This window comes from Phaethon aethereus (assembly GCF_964289735.1).
Source record: "Phaethon aethereus genome assembly, chromosome: Z".
In the NCBI taxonomy this organism is placed as follows: Eukaryota; Metazoa; Chordata; class Aves; order Phaethontiformes; family Phaethontidae; genus Phaethon; species Phaethon aethereus.
The window spans coordinates 30150387-30170515 of record NC_138577.1 but is presented as its reverse complement, the minus strand read 5'-3'; the positions used below and the strand labels follow the sequence as shown (position 1 = coordinate 30170515).

At 37.1% G+C, this 20129-nt stretch overlaps 1 protein-coding gene across 1 annotated transcript in view; it reads left to right on the top strand.

Annotated features, from left to right (window-relative positions):
• FCHO2 (FCH and mu domain containing endocytic adaptor 2) overlaps positions 1 to 19377 on the top strand; it is a gene marked incomplete at its 3' end in the record, with an annotated part of 101242 nt that extends 81865 nt beyond the window's left edge. Inside the window, exons 20-26 of the mRNA XM_082013285.1 lie at positions 3135 to 3246; positions 3846 to 4001; positions 6140 to 6272; positions 8955 to 9154; positions 11332 to 11396; positions 12902 to 13066; positions 19178 to 19377. Of these exons, the coding sequence (XP_081869411.1) occupies positions 3135 to 3246; positions 3846 to 4001; positions 6140 to 6272; positions 8955 to 9154; positions 11332 to 11396; positions 12902 to 13066; positions 19178 to 19377 (1031 nt within the window). The remainder of the gene's footprint in view (positions 1 to 3134; positions 3247 to 3845; positions 4002 to 6139; positions 6273 to 8954; positions 9155 to 11331; positions 11397 to 12901; positions 13067 to 19177) is intronic.
• Between the last annotated feature and the right edge of the window lie 752 nt (positions 19378 to 20129).

The following is a 20129-nucleotide window of genomic DNA, read 5'->3' as shown; positions in this document are numbered from 1 at the left end:
TATATAATGTAATCTTCTGTCTGTCTCCCCCTGCCCCCTGCAAACAAGCTGAAACTTGGTCTTGCTTCTTCAGTTTGTCATTACTACTGTCTTTCAATTAAAGTGAATACATTTTTACTTTGACAATCCTTATTCTCATAATACAAGTAAGTAAAAATGTTTCTATATTTACATATCATAAAAATCTTTGAAGATACACATAATAAAAGTAATCCTTTTTTAAAATAAATTTTAATTTCATGACAGCCATTTAGCCAATATTAGAATTGTCTCAATCTTTGTTCCTAAACTGAAATAAAACCATTTGATCAGGTTTATTTATTTGCCCTTTTTAAGATCAATGATGCAGTCTTTTATTCTGCAGTTTGGCAGCCTCCTGGAGTGTGTCAATGCAACTGTTTGCATGGCTGTGCCACTATCTCTTGTATCAGCACAGCTCAGGGGCTGTTAATGGTGGTCGGGGCTGAGGCAGGTGGCAGGGCTGAGGCAGGTGGCAGGGCATCACAGCCAGCTTTGCTGCTACTGCCGAATGTGCTAGAACCGGAGCACAGAACTTGAGCTGCGCTGCAGCCTGAATCGCAGCGAGGCTGCGCTGGTACAGCTCTGTGACATCCCATCCCGCTGAGAGTTCACAGCACGCGTGGAAAACCCTGAAGCTGGATGTCACTGCATTGCATTGTATTTTCAGCGGCAAAACAACAAAAGGATGACATCCAGAGTTAGGTTAAGCAGTTATGTTTGTTTCAATTTCTTGGGTTTTAGGAGAATGCATAGGGGTTTATGAATTAAAGGGTGATGAACAGTGGAGGCAGAGCAAATAAGAGAGAAGCTATGTCATTTGTAGTCCCTCAGATACATCTCAGAGAAACATATATACACATATATACTTGCTTTGGTGTTCCCCCCAAAAAAGTATAAATACTGTTGTTATTCCTAATAAATTTTATTCTTCAGTCAAGAAATCAATATTTGTCTTTTACCGGTAGGAACATCGTTTATATATTTGCATTACTCTGCATGGTTTTCAAATATTAATATAAAAATTTACACAAGGCCATTATAAGTAAAATATTTAAGAATAATTTATACATCTGTAAACAATTGGACATAATTAATACAGGGTAATCACCTCCTACCTGCTCTGGAATCGTTTGTTGTTCCTCAGTAAATTGGGGGAAAAAGACAGTAAAACACCCCAGCAACTGTAGTGCCATATTGATTGAGTACATATTTTGGCTTTAGTGGAGAGTACTTCCAGAGTTCAGTATTTTGCCAACCAGAATTTCTGGTTGTTGTTAACTTGTTATTTTATTGCACATTTGCTTCTTGATATCATGATTTCTGGATTACTGAGACTATTGAGAATCACAGCTTTTATTGGTAGTTTTCAGGGAGAGACAGAAAACTTTGCAAACTTTGCCCATGTATTGTCTGGAAGCATAAATAAAACCAACCTACAGTTCATACTAAAAAAAAAATAAATCAGTGTTTTGCAGCAAGCATCATAATATTGTGTTCATCTAAGAATTTTTTGTTTTGAACACTTGTGACTAGAGTATCACTTTCAATCTAAGGAGGCCTAAATGTTGCACGAAGATTTTTTTCATGGTGCTGAGAAGTATTCTGAACATTTTACTATCTTAGGCAAGAAACCATGGAAATTAAGGTATGCGGTAGCAGAATTCTCATAGAACCATAGAATCCTGTAGTTGTAAGGAACCTTTTAAGGTCATCTAGGCCAACCCCCCTGCAATGAGCAGAGACATCTTCAACTAGACGAGATTGCTCAGAGCCCCATCCAACCTGACCCTGAAGAATGTTTCCAGGGATGGGGCATCTACCACCTCTCTGGGAAACCTGTGCCAGTGTTTCACCACCCTCATTGGGAAAAATTTCTTCCTTGTATCTGTTCTAAATCTACCTCCTTTTTTTTAAAACCATTGCCCCTTGTCCTGTTGCAACAGGCCCTGCTAAAAAGTCTGTCCCCATCTTTCTCATACTCCCCTCTTTAAGTACTGGAAGGCTCCAATAAGGTCTCCCCAGAGCCTTCTCTTCTCTAGGGTGAACAACCCCAGCTCTCTCCAGCTCCTGTCTTTTACTCTCTTCTTCTTACTACTTCTTTCAGTTGTCTCTGAATTTAAGAACAAGGTCTCAACTTCATTTTTGCTTCTGAAAGAGCTCAGAAGGAACAGCCACTGTTTTGGAGTAAAAAGGATTATTTTACCATGAGCAATATTATAAAAAAGTATTTTGTTTCTTCTTTATGGTATGAAAGAAAAATTTCTCATTTTGCTCATGAAATGAGAAAGACTTTGCCTTCTTTGTAATAGATAATACTATGTGACACAGGCCATTTTTGTACAACCAAAAAATTAGTACACTGCTGCACAAATAAAAAGACAGAACTTCCAGTATTGTCTTTCATATTCGGTACACATAGAGAAAATTGGTGAAAAGTAAAATCTCATGACAACTAGTTTTGTCAATTGTACACACCCATTTCAAAAAGCTATAGCATGAGGTCTGAGTTGTTTTTTATAGCTATGTATTGGAACTGTGTTGTGTTGGCACAGGCATCTGTGAAGACTTCTCCAACAATTTCTGCTTTGGAATTGTAATCTTTGTTGGCTGAAACAGTTAAAAGAATGTTCAACAGTTCACTTATGTGGGTTAATATTAATGTATTTGCATTTATGTATTTATGCATACTGTAAGTGAATTCTTTGCGTTTCCGTGAACATTTTATCATACATTTTTCCATACAATAAGCATACAGTAGGGGTTATTTTTTTAAGTATTGTAGTCAATGTCTAATTTCCTTTGGATCTGTTGACTTCATTTTCATCAGTAGCCTTTTTAATGCAGTGTTCCTCTGTCTCCTTTGTATTTCCTTGTGTCTGTGCATTTATATAATGTCATACTGATAGTCCTGTTTTCTTAGGCTGCTAAGCAGTGTTTTGACGGTACAATTGTACAGTACTATGTTAATATTTTTCTACATATTTTTCAAGTAATACTTCAGATGCTACTGTGACCTTGATGGTAGTAACATCAAGTTACAAGTGTAGTCAATCATTCTGAAATCTATTGCTAAGCTTTTTGAAAATTAAACCTATACACTGTATGTATTCTAGGTGTTTCACGTGGTCCCAGCCCTGTCAGCCTTGGAAACCAGGACACCTTGCCTGTTGCAGTAGCCCTTACTGAATCTGTTAACGCCTACTTTAAAGGAGCAGATCCCACAAAGTTAGTTAAATAGTGAATTGTTTTGAATGTAATAAGTTACAATAAGAAAACATGCTGGTTTTATTTCTAATATTTTGGGGGGAAATGTATATACATTAGAAGGGGGATACAAAAGGGTTTTTTTCCCTGGTATAAGTGACAACAGTGGCTTATTGCTCTGTATTGGCCTGCATCCTGCCAGTTCATATATCCCTGCTTTACAAAAAAGCATTCAATGGGAACACTGAAAAAGAGAAGAGGTTTTATCATAGTTAGGTAGGTACTACGTGTAAATTTGGGAGCTAAAAGCACCTCATTCCCTCTGTCACATCCCTTACTATGCTACTTAGGCCTTGCCTAAGCATAGTTATGCCATGTTTTCAAAGCCTGAAAAATGCCTCCAAGACTACTGTATGCTTAATCAGCTAAACCTTTTTCTTTACTTATTTTCATCTGACTTCCAAGTTGAAAGTGACAATACATTGTCACATTACCCTCATTTGAAATTGATTTTAATTCAGTTCATCAGATTGTGAAAGTACAGTGATTGCTTTAAAATTAATATTAAAACTAGACAGTTAATGAGTTGCAATGAAACTGCTGTTTTCATTCTCTTCTAGATGTATTGTGAAGATTACTGGTGATATGACAGTATCATTCCCAAGTGGGATTATTAAAGTCTTCACCAGTAACCCATCTCCAGCTGTGCTCTGCTTCAGGGTAAAAAACACAAGCAAACTAGAGCAGATTCTTCCAAATGCACAACTTGTATACAGGTTTTGTATTTTTTTTAATAAAAAACTACATGATTTGTAAAACGTGAGTTGTTGTATATGTAAATCAGAATACAGTCTTGTTGATTTACTTATATATAATTTAATTTCCTGAATTAATCTTGTTCAACTCAGTTCTCTACACTGCCACCATTAAAAATCTCTTTTTAAGATTACAAGTTTATAAATATAGCTGTGTTTTTACATGCATTTTATAAACTATTTCTTTATACAGTAGTAACAATTGTAAGATTAAATGATGAAACAGTAGCCTTAAATGTAAATCAATTAGTAGGACCTACACCTAATCTCATTCGTCAATTACTAGTGTATTTTTAAGCTGTATCTTTTCTACAGTAGGTCAGTTCCATTACATAACTATCTCAGGTGCATAGCAGCATCCTTGGGAGAATTCTTAATAAAAAAGGCTGCTGGTTGAGTAGGATAATTGCTGAAGTCACAGCACTTGGAGATATTTTTAAAAAACATATAAAAGCTGCAATTATTTAGCAGAGATCTGCTTCAGCTGAGCAGTTTCTATTTCATTTATTGCAGAAATTATTTGAAAATTAGTTAAATTCTATTTCATTTATTGCAGAAATTATTTGAAAATTAGTTAAATGCTTTTAGCTGCTACATTTTTTAAATTACTGAAAAAAAGAAATAATCAAACCATATACATCCATTCTTTTGTATTTAATTTCATTTTGATCATTCATACTTAATGTAATGAATGATTCATACAAAATTAAGCTTAATTGCTTTTATAACTGAAATGTTAGCAGCACTGTTATCTGACAGAATGAATTATACCGAAAAAGTATATTTTGCAAAAAAGTGAAAATGTCTAGTATTCTTGTCTGAGTGCTGTAACACTTCAACTCTAATTAAAAAGGTTGCGCATAATGGATATTTACAAAGTTAAGCCCATATAGTAATAATTTGACTTTTCATCATATACTGCAAAGGGTGTCATTTGCTTGGTATTTATAGAGGTTGAAGTTTTTGATGAGAGTGTTATTTGTGGTGATGTCAGAATTTCTGATTTGAATTGCGCTTGGTTGTGGAGCAGCAGAAAGATATTACTACTGGTTTCATTTATTTAAATTGTGGAAGGCCTCTGTGGTGATAAGTAAGTGTTTATCTATATAGGAAATTTCTTTAATCATAACAGGGTGTTGGGAACCAAATTGTAAGTAAATTGGACAGACTACTGGTACGTAAGTCACTGTTCTGGGACATTCAACCCATTGTCATATTTACTATGTTCCAGGTGCTCATTGTGAGCTTCTACTCTGCAGGCACACTGCATTTCTCCTTGGGCATGGGTGCAGTTCCTCACTGTCACCATAGATATTTAGGGGATTTTGGTTCTTAAGTGATTTGAATTTTGGTTTTGAATCAGTTTGCTTAAAATCTTCATCCTTATTCAAAATAAACCTGATGCAACCGGAGCTGAAAATATTCTTGATCTGCAGAACACCATGCTCCAGTAGCTCCCAAACACGATTTTGCTTCTGCAGTCATGTGCGCTCTTACCTACATATAGAAGTGACATAATATATTGTTACTAAGATTAAATGCAACTATAAGTATCTAAGAAACAATTGTTTGTAATAATTTGAAAATCACTTTTAATTGAAAAAATGTTGAAAGCTTACACTCTAAAAATTTGTGAAAATATAACACATACAGCACAAATCTAACACAGTACGTTAGTGAAGCTGTGTCATAACCCAAGCTAATTATTATTTTAGGATTTATTGCAGGCTGGATAACATTTCTTTTCAAATACGACTTTCATCCCCACCTTCCACACATACTCACAGCACCTACTTGTATTAAAATAGTGGTTTATTGAATCTAAAATCCAAATTCAGCATTAACTCCATCTTGTGATGGCAGTCATCAGTGGAGAAAACTCACTGCTCTACAACCTGGAAGGAAATTTTTTACCAGATAGAACAAACACTTGATTTGTCTTAATATTTAGGAAGGTACAATTATGTATTATAAAGCATTACAACAAATTCTTGCTTGAAATAGTGAAGAAGGGGAAAGAGCTAATCTTAATTTTTAGATGTCCAAAATAATAAAACTCAGTGTTGCCTTCTCACTCCTACCTTTCTTTTTCTTTGTAGTGATCAGTCACAAAGTGACTCCAGTACTAAGGATTTTTGGATGAACATGCAAGCTATAACTGTCTACCTCAAGAAATTATCAGAGCAGAATCCATCTGCATCCTATTATAATGTGGATGTTTTAAAGTATCAGGTAAACACTTTTTGTCCCTTTGGAATTTTTTAAGGAATTCTGGCAGATTTGATATCTACGCAGAAATTAAAAGAATTGTTCTTTGCCTGCTAGCATGCAGATGAACTGTCACCCCTCATCTAGACCAGTCCTGGGTATGTCTCTGTTTACAATGCATAGGCTTTGCCCAGGCTTAGTGCATTCCTGCTATGCTTCATGTCATTCCCTTGGATTCATGATCTGTTTCAGCTTGCCTCACATGTCACTCCAATTCACATGTGCAAGCTTCAAACAGTGCTTGCTTAAGTATTTGTTAGCAAAGTCAAATTTTCCTTTAATGTAGGTGTTTTTGTTTGAGTTTGTAGTTGTACTGTCTTTGATTTTGTAATTGCATAAGTTTTGGACACTGTAGCTTATGAATTGTAATGTATGAGAACATACGACATTCTGACCTCTCACTATATAATGGAACATCTCATCCTGGAAACCATTTACAGGCACACAAACAACAAGAAGGTCATCAGGAGTAGTCCGCATGGATCTACCAAGGGAAAGTCATGCTTGACCAACTTGATAACTTCTATGATGAAATGACTGCCCTGAGGTGGATGAGGGGAGAGCAGTGGATATTGTCTACTTACACTTCAGGAAGACTTTCAACACTGTCTCCCATAGCATCCGCATAGAGTAGCTGGTGAAGTACAGGCTGGAAGAGCAGACACTGAGGTGGACTGAAAACTGGCTGAACAGCCAGGCCCAGAGGGTGATGGTCAGTTGGAGGCCAGTGAGTCAATACTGAGTTTACCGTCCTGTTTAACAGCTTCATTAATGATCTGGATGGTGGGGCAGTGTGTACCCTCACCAAGTTTGCTGATGACACTGAACTGGGAGGACCCTCTGGATACACCAGGTGGTCATTCTGTCCTCTAGAGGGACCTCAACCAGCTGGAGAAATGGGCTGAAAGGAATCTCACTGAGTTCAACAAGAAGTGCACCTGGGGAGGAAGAACACCATGCATTGATATATGCTGGGGGCCACCCAACTGGAAATCAGCTTGGCAGAAAAGGACCTGGGGTCCTGGGTGACACCATGTTGAATATAAGCCAACAAACTGCCCTTGCTGCAAAGGCAGCAAATGGTCTCCTGGACTGTATTAGGCAAAGTATTCGTAGTAGGTCGAGGAAGGTGATCCTTCCCCTCTACTCAGCTCTGGTGAGGCCACACCTGGAGTACTGTGTCCAATTCTGGGTTGTCCATTGCAAGAGAGACAGGGACATAGTGGAAAGAGTCCAGTAAAGGGTCACGAAGATGATGAAGGGACCAGATCATCTCTCCCATGAGGAAGGGCTGACAGAGCTGAGACAACAGGCTGAACACAGCCTGGAGAAGGGAAGAGTCAGGGCGGATCTTATCAATATATAAAAATACCTGAAGGGAGGGTGTAAAGAGGACGAAGCTAGGCTCTTTCCAGTGGTGCCCAGTGACAGAGGACCAGTGGCAATGGGCACAACAGAAACACAGGGAGTTCCCTCTGAACATCAGAAAATGCTTTTTTCCTGTGATGGTGACCAAGCAGTGGAACAGGTTGCCCAGAGAGGTGGTAGAGTCTCCATCCTTGGAGATATTTAAAAGACATCTGGACATGGACCTGGGCAGCTTGCTCAAGGCAGCCCTTGCTTGAGCAGGGAGGCTGGACCAGATGACCTCCAGAGGTCGCTTCCAACCTCAACTATTCTGTGAATCTGTGAGAAGATGTTCTGCCTGTCAGTAAGAAATCTTCATAAAAATTTAAGACAGATAGACAAAGGGAGAACAGTGATTTGCTAGGCCTGCATTGAAATGGTTGAACATCCAAGACAACTGTCTACATCAAAAACCAAAACAACCTGTCAGTCCAGCTTATGCCATTGTAGTTTCCACATCTTCCCAATATAGTTTAAAATCTTGGTATACTCAATCTATAAAAACCATGTTAGGCACACAGAATTCCTGAGGAAGATGGAAGGAACAAAATATTTTGTTGAATTGCAGAAATGAGTACTGTAGAACAATTGTATCTATTTAAGGTCTTTACTATTGGGGGAAAAATAAGGCAGATAGGAAAGGTTCTGGGCTGCCAAGGAAATGCGAGACAGGGCACCAGGACATAGAAGGTTCCTCAAGTAGACTAGAAAGGTGGTAGAGATGCAGCAGGGCAGTAGCACAAACTCAGCTACAAAAGCAGCATCCAGCCCTCCTGCAGCAGGAAAATAATGCTTTGAATAGGTAAGAATTGTTTTGCTGGCTGCCTGCACCTTAATGCAGGTATTTCCCTCTGCTGCTGGCTGCTTGGGCAGCTGATTGTAATGGCACACAACTGCTAAGGATGAGGTCATTTTGCTGCAAGCATGCTTCTTGTGTGAGGCAGAACACAAGACTGAAAAACAACTATTTTGACTTATAAAAACCAGAACAGGAAGGAACCTTATGGGCCAGAGGGAATTTAAACTTTTTCTGTAATTATTTTAATTTAAAATTAAAAGAACAGAAATTACTTTAGGCTGCATCTGTCTTCAGAATTCTGCAATTAAGGACTCAGAGGTCAATTGTTCTCTTGATCTTTTGTCAGGATTTAGAGTTATATTCATTACCATCATTCCCTGATTCTGCCCCAAAGGGGAATATTTTAATTAAGCTGCTTTCAATGGTTTATTCTTTTACAGGTATCTTCAAATGGCATCCAGTCCACTCCCTTGAATCTTGCAACTTACTGGAAATGTAATGCTAGCACTACTGATGTGAGAGTGGATTATAAGTACAATCCAGAGTCTATGAATATGCCTAGTGTGCTGTCTAATGTCCAGGTTGTGGTACCAGTAGATGGAGGAGTAACAAACATGCAATCACTCCCACCTGCAAAATGGTAATACTAATACTTTTCTTTTTATTATTTCAGATTCATTTCAGTGTATTCATTTGTGACATAGCCTGAAAAATTTCACTGGAAGAAACGGCTAATTTTTTTTGTTCTGATAAAATGCATAGTATCAGATGTCTAGGACATTCTCTGGTCCGAAACATCATGTGCAGACAATTCACATAAACTAAAATGAGACAATATGCACCCATTCCAACTATATAATAACACCACCCTTTATGAAATTTCCAATGTTTGCTTTCTTTTGGCCAATAGACAGGATAGACATATTCAATATAGTAATTTGAAGCCAAATTCTCTTAATTGTTAAAAAATATTATGTGTGTGCATAAATATATCCATATTTATAATCCGTATAGAGAGAGTAGAAGAAATGCAGTTCTTAAAAAGATTTCCTGATTGTTCTAGCTTAACAATTAGTTTCTAATTGAAATGGTTTTAAAACAAACCTCAGCAACTGAGGACTGTTTATAAGCCAGGTAAGCATTGTTTCTCAATTAAAGTGTCATGCAGATTATTATCTAACTAGCAGCTACTTGTCACCACCTTCTAAGCCTGCATTTACAGTAGCGCTTGAAAGTGAGAGACATATCTCGGGTAATTATGTTTCTACAAGTTTGTGAAAACAAGCAGAGGGTAGTGGGACTAGGCAGTGCAGTACGTCCCTGGAGCAAAAGGTGAACAGAATTCAACCACTGTGCCTGTGGTTTGGCAGCACGTAGATTCTTGCCCAGCTGTAACGTAATTCCTGGACTGTTTATTTCCAAGGGGGGTCCTTTTAACATGAAGAGGGCCAAGAACACCAGGTTGAAGGAAGTCTTGTTAACCTTGTTATTTATAGATAAGTGTACCTTATAAAGCAAGGTTCAGAAGGAAAATAAACCTGATGCATTTATCAGATAGGTTCTGACATTTCTGGAGGCAGTATATTTTAATATGTTAATGGGACAAAGTAGAAATACAGTATCATTTTAAGTGGAAAAAATCCTGGCAAGACTGAATCTTTCTTGACTTGGTATTTCAAGGGAGCAATACTTTTAATCAAATCACCTAAGCTTATTCAGAGCAAGGGCAGGGTCAGTACCGTGCCTGAACAACATGACTAGAACATCTGGTGAAGCCAGTCCCCCTGCTGCTTCTTCCACAAAACCCTCTGTAATGAAGCCTGAGTGAGAGCAGGAACGCCCACCCAGAACACTAGGCTAGGTCTTAGCTAGGAAGACTCAAGTCTTAGTGACACAGTTTCATTACAGATTTATCAGATTAAGGGACTTGATCCCAAATTCTCTTTTTCACCTAGGCATTACCCAAGGCCAGAATTTTGAGCTGGGAAAGCTGACCAAAAAAAAGAAAAACAGTCACGTCCCAGGCAGCTCAAGTATTTGTGTTGTGCTACTTGTTTGGTCTACTGGACTGGGTGGTGGGGTTTTGTTTTTTTAAAAATGTTTTATAACTTGACCTCCTGCAAGTAACTGCTACCATCTGTGCTACTTCTGTGAGCATTTCACTCCTGCTACAGCAATGCCAAAAGCAATTTCAAACCTATCAGCCCTTCATGCTGCTCACAGCTTTAAGTTGTTGACTTTCCTTTGATGGAACTGCTGCAGAGTGCTCCAGGAGTTAAAATGCCCTGTCACCTTAGAGGCTCTGGTGCTTGGTGCCCTTTTCTGCTCCTTTAGAGTGTCAGGAGTTAGCTTAAACCCTGCATCACTTATGCCAGCTAGTTTTACTAGAATGGAAATGGAATATAATTCGTGCTGCCAGGAGTCTTACACAGGGGAAAGCAATCCACATTGCTCCACCTCATACCACCATCACAAAGCATAAAGACATAGCTTTCAGACTGCTTCCAGGGTGTTTGGCCTGTCCTTACCCTTTAAGAGTGCAGAGGGTTTTGAGTTGCGGAGCCATAGCCAGGGCATAGGATGGTGTCAATTGTATAAAAAGATGGCGTGTACTTCTCAGCTCTGCTGCTCTGGGGCAATGCAGACACACCGTTCTCTTTTCCTGTTTGCTTTTTATAGTCTTCCACAGATTTACCTTAAAATGATCAAGTATTTTTATAAACCTCCATTTAGAGATATCTGTAACATACCAGTGTAAATCTAAGGAAATAATATGCTAAAAATGGTGCTTATAACTAACCTGTGATTCCCTTACAGGAATGCAGAACAAATGAAAGCATATTGGAAAATATCTAGCATTTCAGAGAAGTCTGAAAATGGAGGCAAGTTGAACTCTTTTGTTTTCTTGTACAGAAAAATTGTAACAGTAAAAAGGTATTTTAGCCTCTACGCCCTTGTGCCTGTTAATATGTCTTCTCCTGCTGTATCATGTTTACCAGTTCATCTTCTTCTCAATTAATTTCCTCCTGAGATTCCATTAACAGTGACATGTCAAAATATAAATTTATTAACTAGCTATAAGGAAAAATAGTGAAGCCCCCTGATATCAGTTAGTAGATGAGCTTTCTTCCCCTTTTCTTTGGGTATAAACACATGGTACTCAAATTCAGTGTTTAAGAGGAAGTAATACTATGCTGGTCTTACACTTACAGAAACAAAGGGAGATGTTGCACAAACACTGTTAACATTAGGAAGATGTCTTGAAGTCTCCTTTATTGTGGTGTAAAATGTTTTGGGGTTTTTTATAGTCCAACACATTGTGTGAGCCGTCAATGACAGACCGAGAGAGAAAACACAGAACAAACTTTCAAAGCACTTGGATATATGAGTTTCCATACTTATGGTGGGAAGAATTTCCAGTTTACCCAAACTATGGCAGACCTATTGAAGAAATGAAATGGGCCCTAGGCCAAATTTATCAAGAACAAGCCACTGCATAAAACAATTTCATTCATTAATTCCTGCTTTTACCCCAGTAACATTTCAGTTACTTTCTTCGTCATTTATCAGTTCCAGTTGACTAAGAATAGCAAGTTGTTTTAAAGAAGTAAAAATACTTGACTCTTGTTATTCCATTGATAATTATTTCAATTTCATTTTTCCCAGCATCTTTTGCAAGAACAAGAAAAGACTTGTTTAAGAACTAGAAAAAGAGACTAGGAACAAAATTACGGGTTTTTTTAAATGCCTTGCATTTACTACAGAAATGTACTTAAAGTAATTTTGAACTACTACTGCTTTATAATAGCATCAAACTGATGATGTTTCACCACTGTCTCTGAAAAATCAACTGTAATTTGTGGGGAAAAGCATTTAATCAGATCTTGTCTTTATTAGGAAAACAAGAATTTCTGGGTACATTACTATATAGCTGTGTTTCTTCCAGTGATTTTGTTCATGACAACAAGTTACATATTGACAACAGTTAAATATTGTGATATACTTTCAAATCTGCTAATGAAAAGTACTACATACGAGATAGGTGGTATTAAGTACTGACAGACTAGCAAGCATAAATGATGATTATAGGGATCAATCAGATGTTTCAAGTAATAAGAGATTACCAGGCTCTCCAATACACATATTTTCTATAATTTGCAGAAATGTGTATCGTTTCCTTTAAACCATTCACTAGTCATTGTATTAAACAGAGTATTGGAAAAAACAGACTTGTTCTCTCATGTCTTTTGAAAATTTATGTAGGATTGCTGCTAGGAAGAGATCTCAAAGGTCACCATGTTAGTTTCACTTGTTACTACAAAAAACTTTAGGAGATTGTCCTGTTCTTGGAAAAACAACCAGCTTTTCAATTTCATTATTTTTACAGGTTCTGGATCCCTCAGGGCAAAATTTGAACTTTCAGAAGGACCCAGTAAACCAGCAACACTTGCAGTGCAATTCATTAGTGAAGGAAGTACCCTTTCAGGAGTAGATGTAGAACTTGTAGGTGCTGGCTATCGTCTTTCCCTCCTTAAGAAGAGATTTGCCACTGGTAAGACACTGACATCCCTATATATTCAAATTAATATTATATATTCTATAGTGTTAAATTATAAAATATGAAACTGTTAAATAAGTGATGCCTGGTTAACTTTTCATTAAAAGTATTTATTGCATTTTCATTGCATGGCTGAAAACTGTTTCACAGTTCTTTTGTTTTGCCATGGTTACTCAAAGTGCTCCCAGGAAAATATTAACAAAATCTGTTTTACCTACTGACTGCAAAAAAACCTATCTTTATTTTTCAGGACGGTATATGGCAGACTGCTGATGTACATGTGAAAGTCATTAGATCAAAGGAGTGCAAGAAGCTCACTCTGCCATCTCTACTTTTCAAACACTATTTTAACATGCATTAATTTTTTTTAAATGTTGACCTACTTTGAGGCTGAATTACGAACAGAAAATGCACTTTTAAAAGTCATTTTGCATACTTTTTATTACTTTATAATAGCACTGAAGTTAACTTCTACACTGTCTGTAAATGATCAACTGCAATATTTGGGAAAATTTGTTGAAATTTTAGTAAATTTATATAGATGCAATCAAAATAGTAATCCATAGTTGTAATGAAAGTATGAAATTGTATGTTATACTGTAAACTTTAAATCTAAAAATGTAGGAGAGTAAGAAATATCTGAGCTTTCTTTAAGTAATATTAATTTTTCAGATTCTTTAATTGCCAGTTTTTAAAGAAAGCAAAGGCAAATCTCATGTAGTTCTTCTATCCACTCATGCCACAAAACCAGCTGAGTTAAAGATGTATAAAAGAAATGTAACTTGATGCGCGTGTATCATATATTATTAACATGTAAGTTGTTTTTTTTTTCCTAAGTGCAATGTGTTACAAAATTGCAAAAGACAGCAGAGATTACTTCTGCAGTTAGTAAATGTTATGGGCGTTGTGATTGTTTGAATTAATGCTGTAGATTTAATTTATTTTTATATGAATTGCATAACACTTGTGCCTTTAAAAAAAGCCTGTGCCTATCCAATTTGTTATTCACGTGCCTCACTTCCTTTTTCAAAGTTTGGCTCTTCATCAAGAAAGCACGGTATTTGTATAATACACACAACTTTATAAAAATTCCTTTGACTGGGATTTATTTAGAAGGCAGATTTGCAAAAACTGGAGATTGTTTTAAAAGAGGTTTAAAATACTGGATTACTTCCTCATGGGGTAATTGCAATAAAAGTGGCTGTAGTAAAGGGAAGTGCATCATGCAGGACTTTGAAACTTTGAGATAATAACCTTAATGTCACCAAAGATCAGAATCCTGAAAAATCACCGAAGATGATAAAAACAAACTTCTAGAAGCAAACAGCATTTCCCTTCACTTTGACTGCAACTCTTTGGACTTTGGGTGCTTTTGGGGTTGTGTGATGTGAATGTAAATGTAATGCTTTGGGAGGAATAGCGTTTCAGAAGGGTATTTTATGGCAGCAGGATGACAAGTACTGCCATTTATATTAGCTAATTTTTTTCTATAACCACCAATTTTAATATTTGTGTTGTCATCTAATTTGCTTGCCACAGCCTAAGCACAGGAAAGTGACACATTAGCAATGTTTTTTAAAGCAAGTCACTAATTTAGAAAATCTTCTACATATTTATATTATCAAGTGTTTCTTCAATGTCAAAATCAAAAGTATTGAGGCAAAACAATTCAATAACCTGCATGTGGGAATTTCATATGACCATTTTTAATACCAGTATCTATTTAAAAAATTCTACTAAAACAGTAAAACATGCTTGAACTAATTCTTGTAAAACCAGTAATGAATTGGACTGCTGAAGCTTTACAAGAAATTAAGCTTTGTAGCAGCTACATAAATTCTAATGTATGCTATACACTTTTGCAGACAAGAGTTCCATTGTTAGCACTAAGCATATACTGTACTGTAGATTTGATTGGAAGAGTATATTTGGCTCCTAATTTGCTAATCTTATTGAATGGTAAATTTCTAACTCATAAAATGGTACAGTCTTTTTACTGGAATCTTAATTGTAATCTGCTTTGCAATCAAACTGTGTTTAACATGAAAATATTTTATTAATGAAAACCCAAAACTGCATTGCTATTTTTAATCAAATATAACTTTAATTTCTAAGTTAAATGATGTAGTTATGTTTCAGCACTTTTAAACTAGCCTTCATTCAGGTGATTATACATACATTTGCATTGGGTGCAGGTTACAATTTTGAAGCCATACAAGTTTATATAGACTTTTTGTAAAGAAATTCAAAAACAATGTAAAAAGTACATGTAGCTATCTGATAAAAAAACATGTAGCAAGCTGGTTCTTGCTTGTGTATACAGCAGTATCTGTTTTAGCTGCCTCCTAAGAAAATTGATTTGTAAACACAACTCTAAAGGATCTGATTTTTTATTAATTGTTGCTACGTCAGACTGTAAATTAGAGCATACAAGTTTATCTTACAAAAATTGTAAATACTTCTGATTTTTCATAAAATGTAAATTTTTTTTAAAATTGCACCCATAATAAACATGTAATATATAATTTAAATACTGATTTATATTGCCTGTAATTTTGCAGTTGGTCTCACAGAGCTTCTAAGCAATAAGATAACGGAACAAAACTATGTCCGTATTGAACATTTTTAAAGTGTTAATTGATTTTTAAGTGATAAGCAGTAGAGATAATATACAAACTCTTTTACATATTTAAAAAACACCACAGAGAAGGTGGGTGCAAAGATGACTTCCGCAAAGAGTTGTATCTTTACTAAACTGGAATGCCTGAGATGTCTACAATGGCTTATGCCTTTACTAAATTGATATGCTTAACTAATAACTTTGATTAGGCAAAACTGCGGATATGTTTATCAGAAAAATCTCGACTTTGTAAACATGAGCATTTGCATCTGTTTCTTTCCTACTAATCCCACAGCCTGTATAAGTTTAGTAAGTAATGACTTATCAAGTTGACTTTCTCAGCTGGCTGGGTATCATTGCAATAAGTACCATTCTTGTCATGCTGGAAGGCAATAGTCCAAGAACTTGATTCTTATCTTCTGCTGGAAAGCAGGAGTGAACAACGCAAGTGCCCAGCAGTCAGAGTGAATGTTCCATCTAGCCCAGCACAGTTGATTGTCATCAGCAATGGTCAGAGAATAGACTAGGGCACGGAGAGCTCACAAGCAGTTTCTTTTCTACTCAATTATCAGTTAGGGATGTACAAGGGTACAATACTGCTCAGTTCTTCCAGTATTCATTGAACTTGAAGTGTCAGAGATCACTGCTCTGGCATTTCTGTTAACATTTGACTTCTGTTATTGTAAGCCAGTGCCCACATACTACTCACAGCTACTATAAACTGGATTTATACTGCTCAAGCAGGTTTGTGATTATCTAAGTACATGATCAAGTAGTTTTTCAGGGATAACTGACTACCTCTACCACTGCCAAATAAAATTTATGTAGGGTATTTGAAGGAGCTAAGATATTTGATTATCAACTGGAACAGCGTGGGAGTTACAAGTGTGGTAGGTTTTGCTATCTAACTAGAAAGGAAGGTCTTGCATCATGCAAAAAAGGATTACATTTCAAGTCGTGTGAGTTTGAGAAGCTTAAGATAGGCATCTTAATATCTGTGTACCTTTTGTTTTCTTGGAATTGCTAGATAATTGGTTTCCATTTCAGTTGTCATGAAAGGGCAATTTTACGTGCAAGAAAAAACTCAGGAATTCCTCCAAGGATAGAGTACGCTAAAAACAGTTCAAGGTACTAAAGCAGCAAATAACGTATTTACTATGTGGTGCCCTTGATTGGACTGATTACCAGGCCTCTTAATTGAAAACTTAATGTTTCTCTTCAGCTCTACGTATTATTACACTACTGAGTATTCCTTCTCAACTCAGTTTGACCTCCATGTTTACTGACATGTTGATTTTTAAGTTCTCCTTTAGTTCATTCAATAACCAATGGAAAGCATACAGTCTTTGAAGAATAAAATAATCTTAAAAACACAAGGGGCCTTTTCTGGATTGCTTATTAAACATTTAAGACTCAAATTCTGCATTTTCTGTAGCTGCTTTAACTTCCTTTGGAATTCATTCTTTCTGTTTTTAAATCTGGGATGGCTATTTTGATTATTATATCCTAAAGTATCGTTTTGTTTGCGATTGTCCCAGCTGTATTTCTTTTTAAAAGCCTTGTTCTGTAACATACCTTTTTTATTATTATTAAAATTCAGCTGTTTATTTTTTTTTAAATAGGCTAATAATCACAAGCCATAAATCATGCCAACTTCACCACTCTGATTACAATTCAACCTTTTCCTGTTAGTGTCACCCAATCTGCCTTCTTGAAGTTCTCATTTCCTAAGGCATGTTTTCTGCTCCAGAAAGTTAGCAGTGGTAATGTGTTCAGCAATGACTCAATTCATCATTCATCATGGTTAAATGAAGCAGGCCATTTTTACAACAATTGCTGATTCTCCCCTCCAGATGTCACCTCCTGCTTTGTAATTAGATAAACTCCTTGTATAATGATTACAGCCTTCCCTTCCACTTCCCACTACTGTCATTGGTAGGTTATGTGCATAGTCATCACTAATACAGAAATATTAAAGCTGTCCCAGTGTTAGTACTGATAAGACATTGCATCCAGGCAAGATGCACAAATACAACTTGGGAAGGAAAAAAAAACCAAACACAACAATCCAAGCTCAAAAACTGTTATTTACCACCCACTTGTGTTGCACTTTATCTCTCTGGAGCCTTACTGGACTGTGGATTTTGACGGAGAACCAAAGTCTGAATGGACACAACTCCAAGGCCCTGATTTAAGCACCTGACCTCATTCTTGAATGCACGTTTCTCCTCCACGTTAGAATCCCTCAGCCTCTGTGTACAAGTCCCTTCTTGCTTCTGTGCAGTTCTTAGATTGACAACACACAGTAAGTACTTGAGTACAGAGGACTGTCACAGTCTGATCTGCCATCTCTGCAGCTGACACCTCTCTGAAGTCTCACCAGTCTATTCCCATGTACGGGCCAAATGCTGCTGCAGCTTTCCTCCTGCTGAAATCAGATTTCCATGTTCTAAGTCACTTGATAACAAACAGTAGACTGGATGTCCGCTTCTAGTGAGAAGACAGAATAAATGTAGTTTTATTTGAGGTATAAAATGCAGAAGATGATTGCTTGATTTAAGAATGGCATCTTGTACATCTAGGACAAGAAACTCTGCCACAGACGAACACACTGCTACTCTGACATAACTTCTCTAGGTAATATAGCGCACACACTACACTCAGAGGAGACAGAATAAGGAAATTACATGGCAAAACAAAGGTGGGCTCCAGTGTTCCCTCTAGATTAAGGTGGAGAATATGTATTTGATATGATTTTCCCATAAAGGAGTTGAAAATTTTTAAAAAAAAAAAGTCAAGGTGATGGGCCATTACAGCTATTCTCTTGGCATTTTGCAATATATTTGAGGAGATCCCCAACCTTCTCAAAACTGAAGTTGTAACTTTAATACCGTAGGAGAGCCTGCAGGATCTCTTCCCTTGCAAGAAGTGCTGCTCTGTTTGTGTAGCTGAGCTAGAACTTGGCATTACTGCACTCAGTGCTGGCTGAGCATGGGGAGCACAGTTCACCTCAGCATACGCCTGTGCTTCCAGGCAACACGTCATTTCCTGGAGGGAGAAGTGGAGAACCTGTACCTTCATCTCCCTGAGCTATGACCATTCCAGGTTGCTCAAGGTGGCAGCACTTTCGCCAACTGATCCCCAAGAGACACCACAAAAATCACACATTAGAATTCAGAGGTTTTTGGCAAATAGCATCTTCTAGCCTTTCCTCCAAGGGATCATACAGCTTAAAACAGTCCTACAGTAATCTGGGTTCGGTCAAAAAGAGTAAACCATAATCTGTGCTTCAGGAAGCTGTTCATCACCTATATAGGCAGCAACAGCGCAGTCTCCTGCTTTTCATGCTACCGATGGTTAGAAAAAGCCAACAGTTATCACAAGTTGAAAAGAAGCTTTCAAAGCATGTTGCATCTTTCTTAAAGTGGTGACTGTTACCTTAATATTGGTTTAGAAGCAAAAGCTGCTGAGTTTTACCCTTAAAGAGTCATTCCCAGCTCAGGGGAACATAGACTCAGCTATACCTCCTACTCAGGCCATCAGTAAAGGTACCAACACACCACAGGAGCAGCAGTATCTAGAAGACATGTTCACTATTTCAACTGCTGACAGCAGTCTACAAGCCATTATTTTAGCAAATGTTAAGACCTTGCTCCTGTGTCCAGCAGCACCAGTAGCCAACTAGGTCCTCTTCACAGAAGCTGTAAAATATTCAGAGCATGCTGTGCTGAATACAATACATTTGAACGCAGGACAGATTACTATATCAAGCCTGTAAAAGTTAACTGGTAACATTTGGAATCTCCTGCTACTATATTGAAACCCCTGTGATCTCTTCTATTGTTTGGTTTTGTTTTTTTCCTGGAGTTAAGAAAACAGTAGAATATGGCAGGGGGGGTGGAACTAGGTGATCTTTAAGGTGCCTCCCAATGCAAACCATTCTGTGATTCTATGATATTTTTAAGAACTCATAATGTTCATAATGAAAAACAGTATCTACCATCACCTATCTGTCCAGTCCAAAGATGGATTACCCAAGTACATTAAAATTCTTGTTCAGTCTCTTCTGGACACTTTAGTTAAAGGATCTTTTATTCTCTTAAGACTTGTTAAAGCATTCTGTACTTGCCTCTGTATCTCGACCATGAATGTTTAGCAAAGCCTTCTTCACCTTCTCCCAGCAAGGTAGGGTTTTTTATTGTTACTGCTGCCATTAGCTATATTTAAAGACACGCTTGAATGGTATGTTTACATAGATACACAACCAGATTTAACCAGACGTGTGCAAACAACTATTCAAATGAGTGCTAGATCACATCAGGTGCATCTTTCAGTGTTGTCCCACACATTACTGGCTCTACAGGCAATATTCTCAGCATCTTGTATGCACTCCACTGTCATCTCTGTAACCCAACTATGGTAATTTTAGCAATTGGG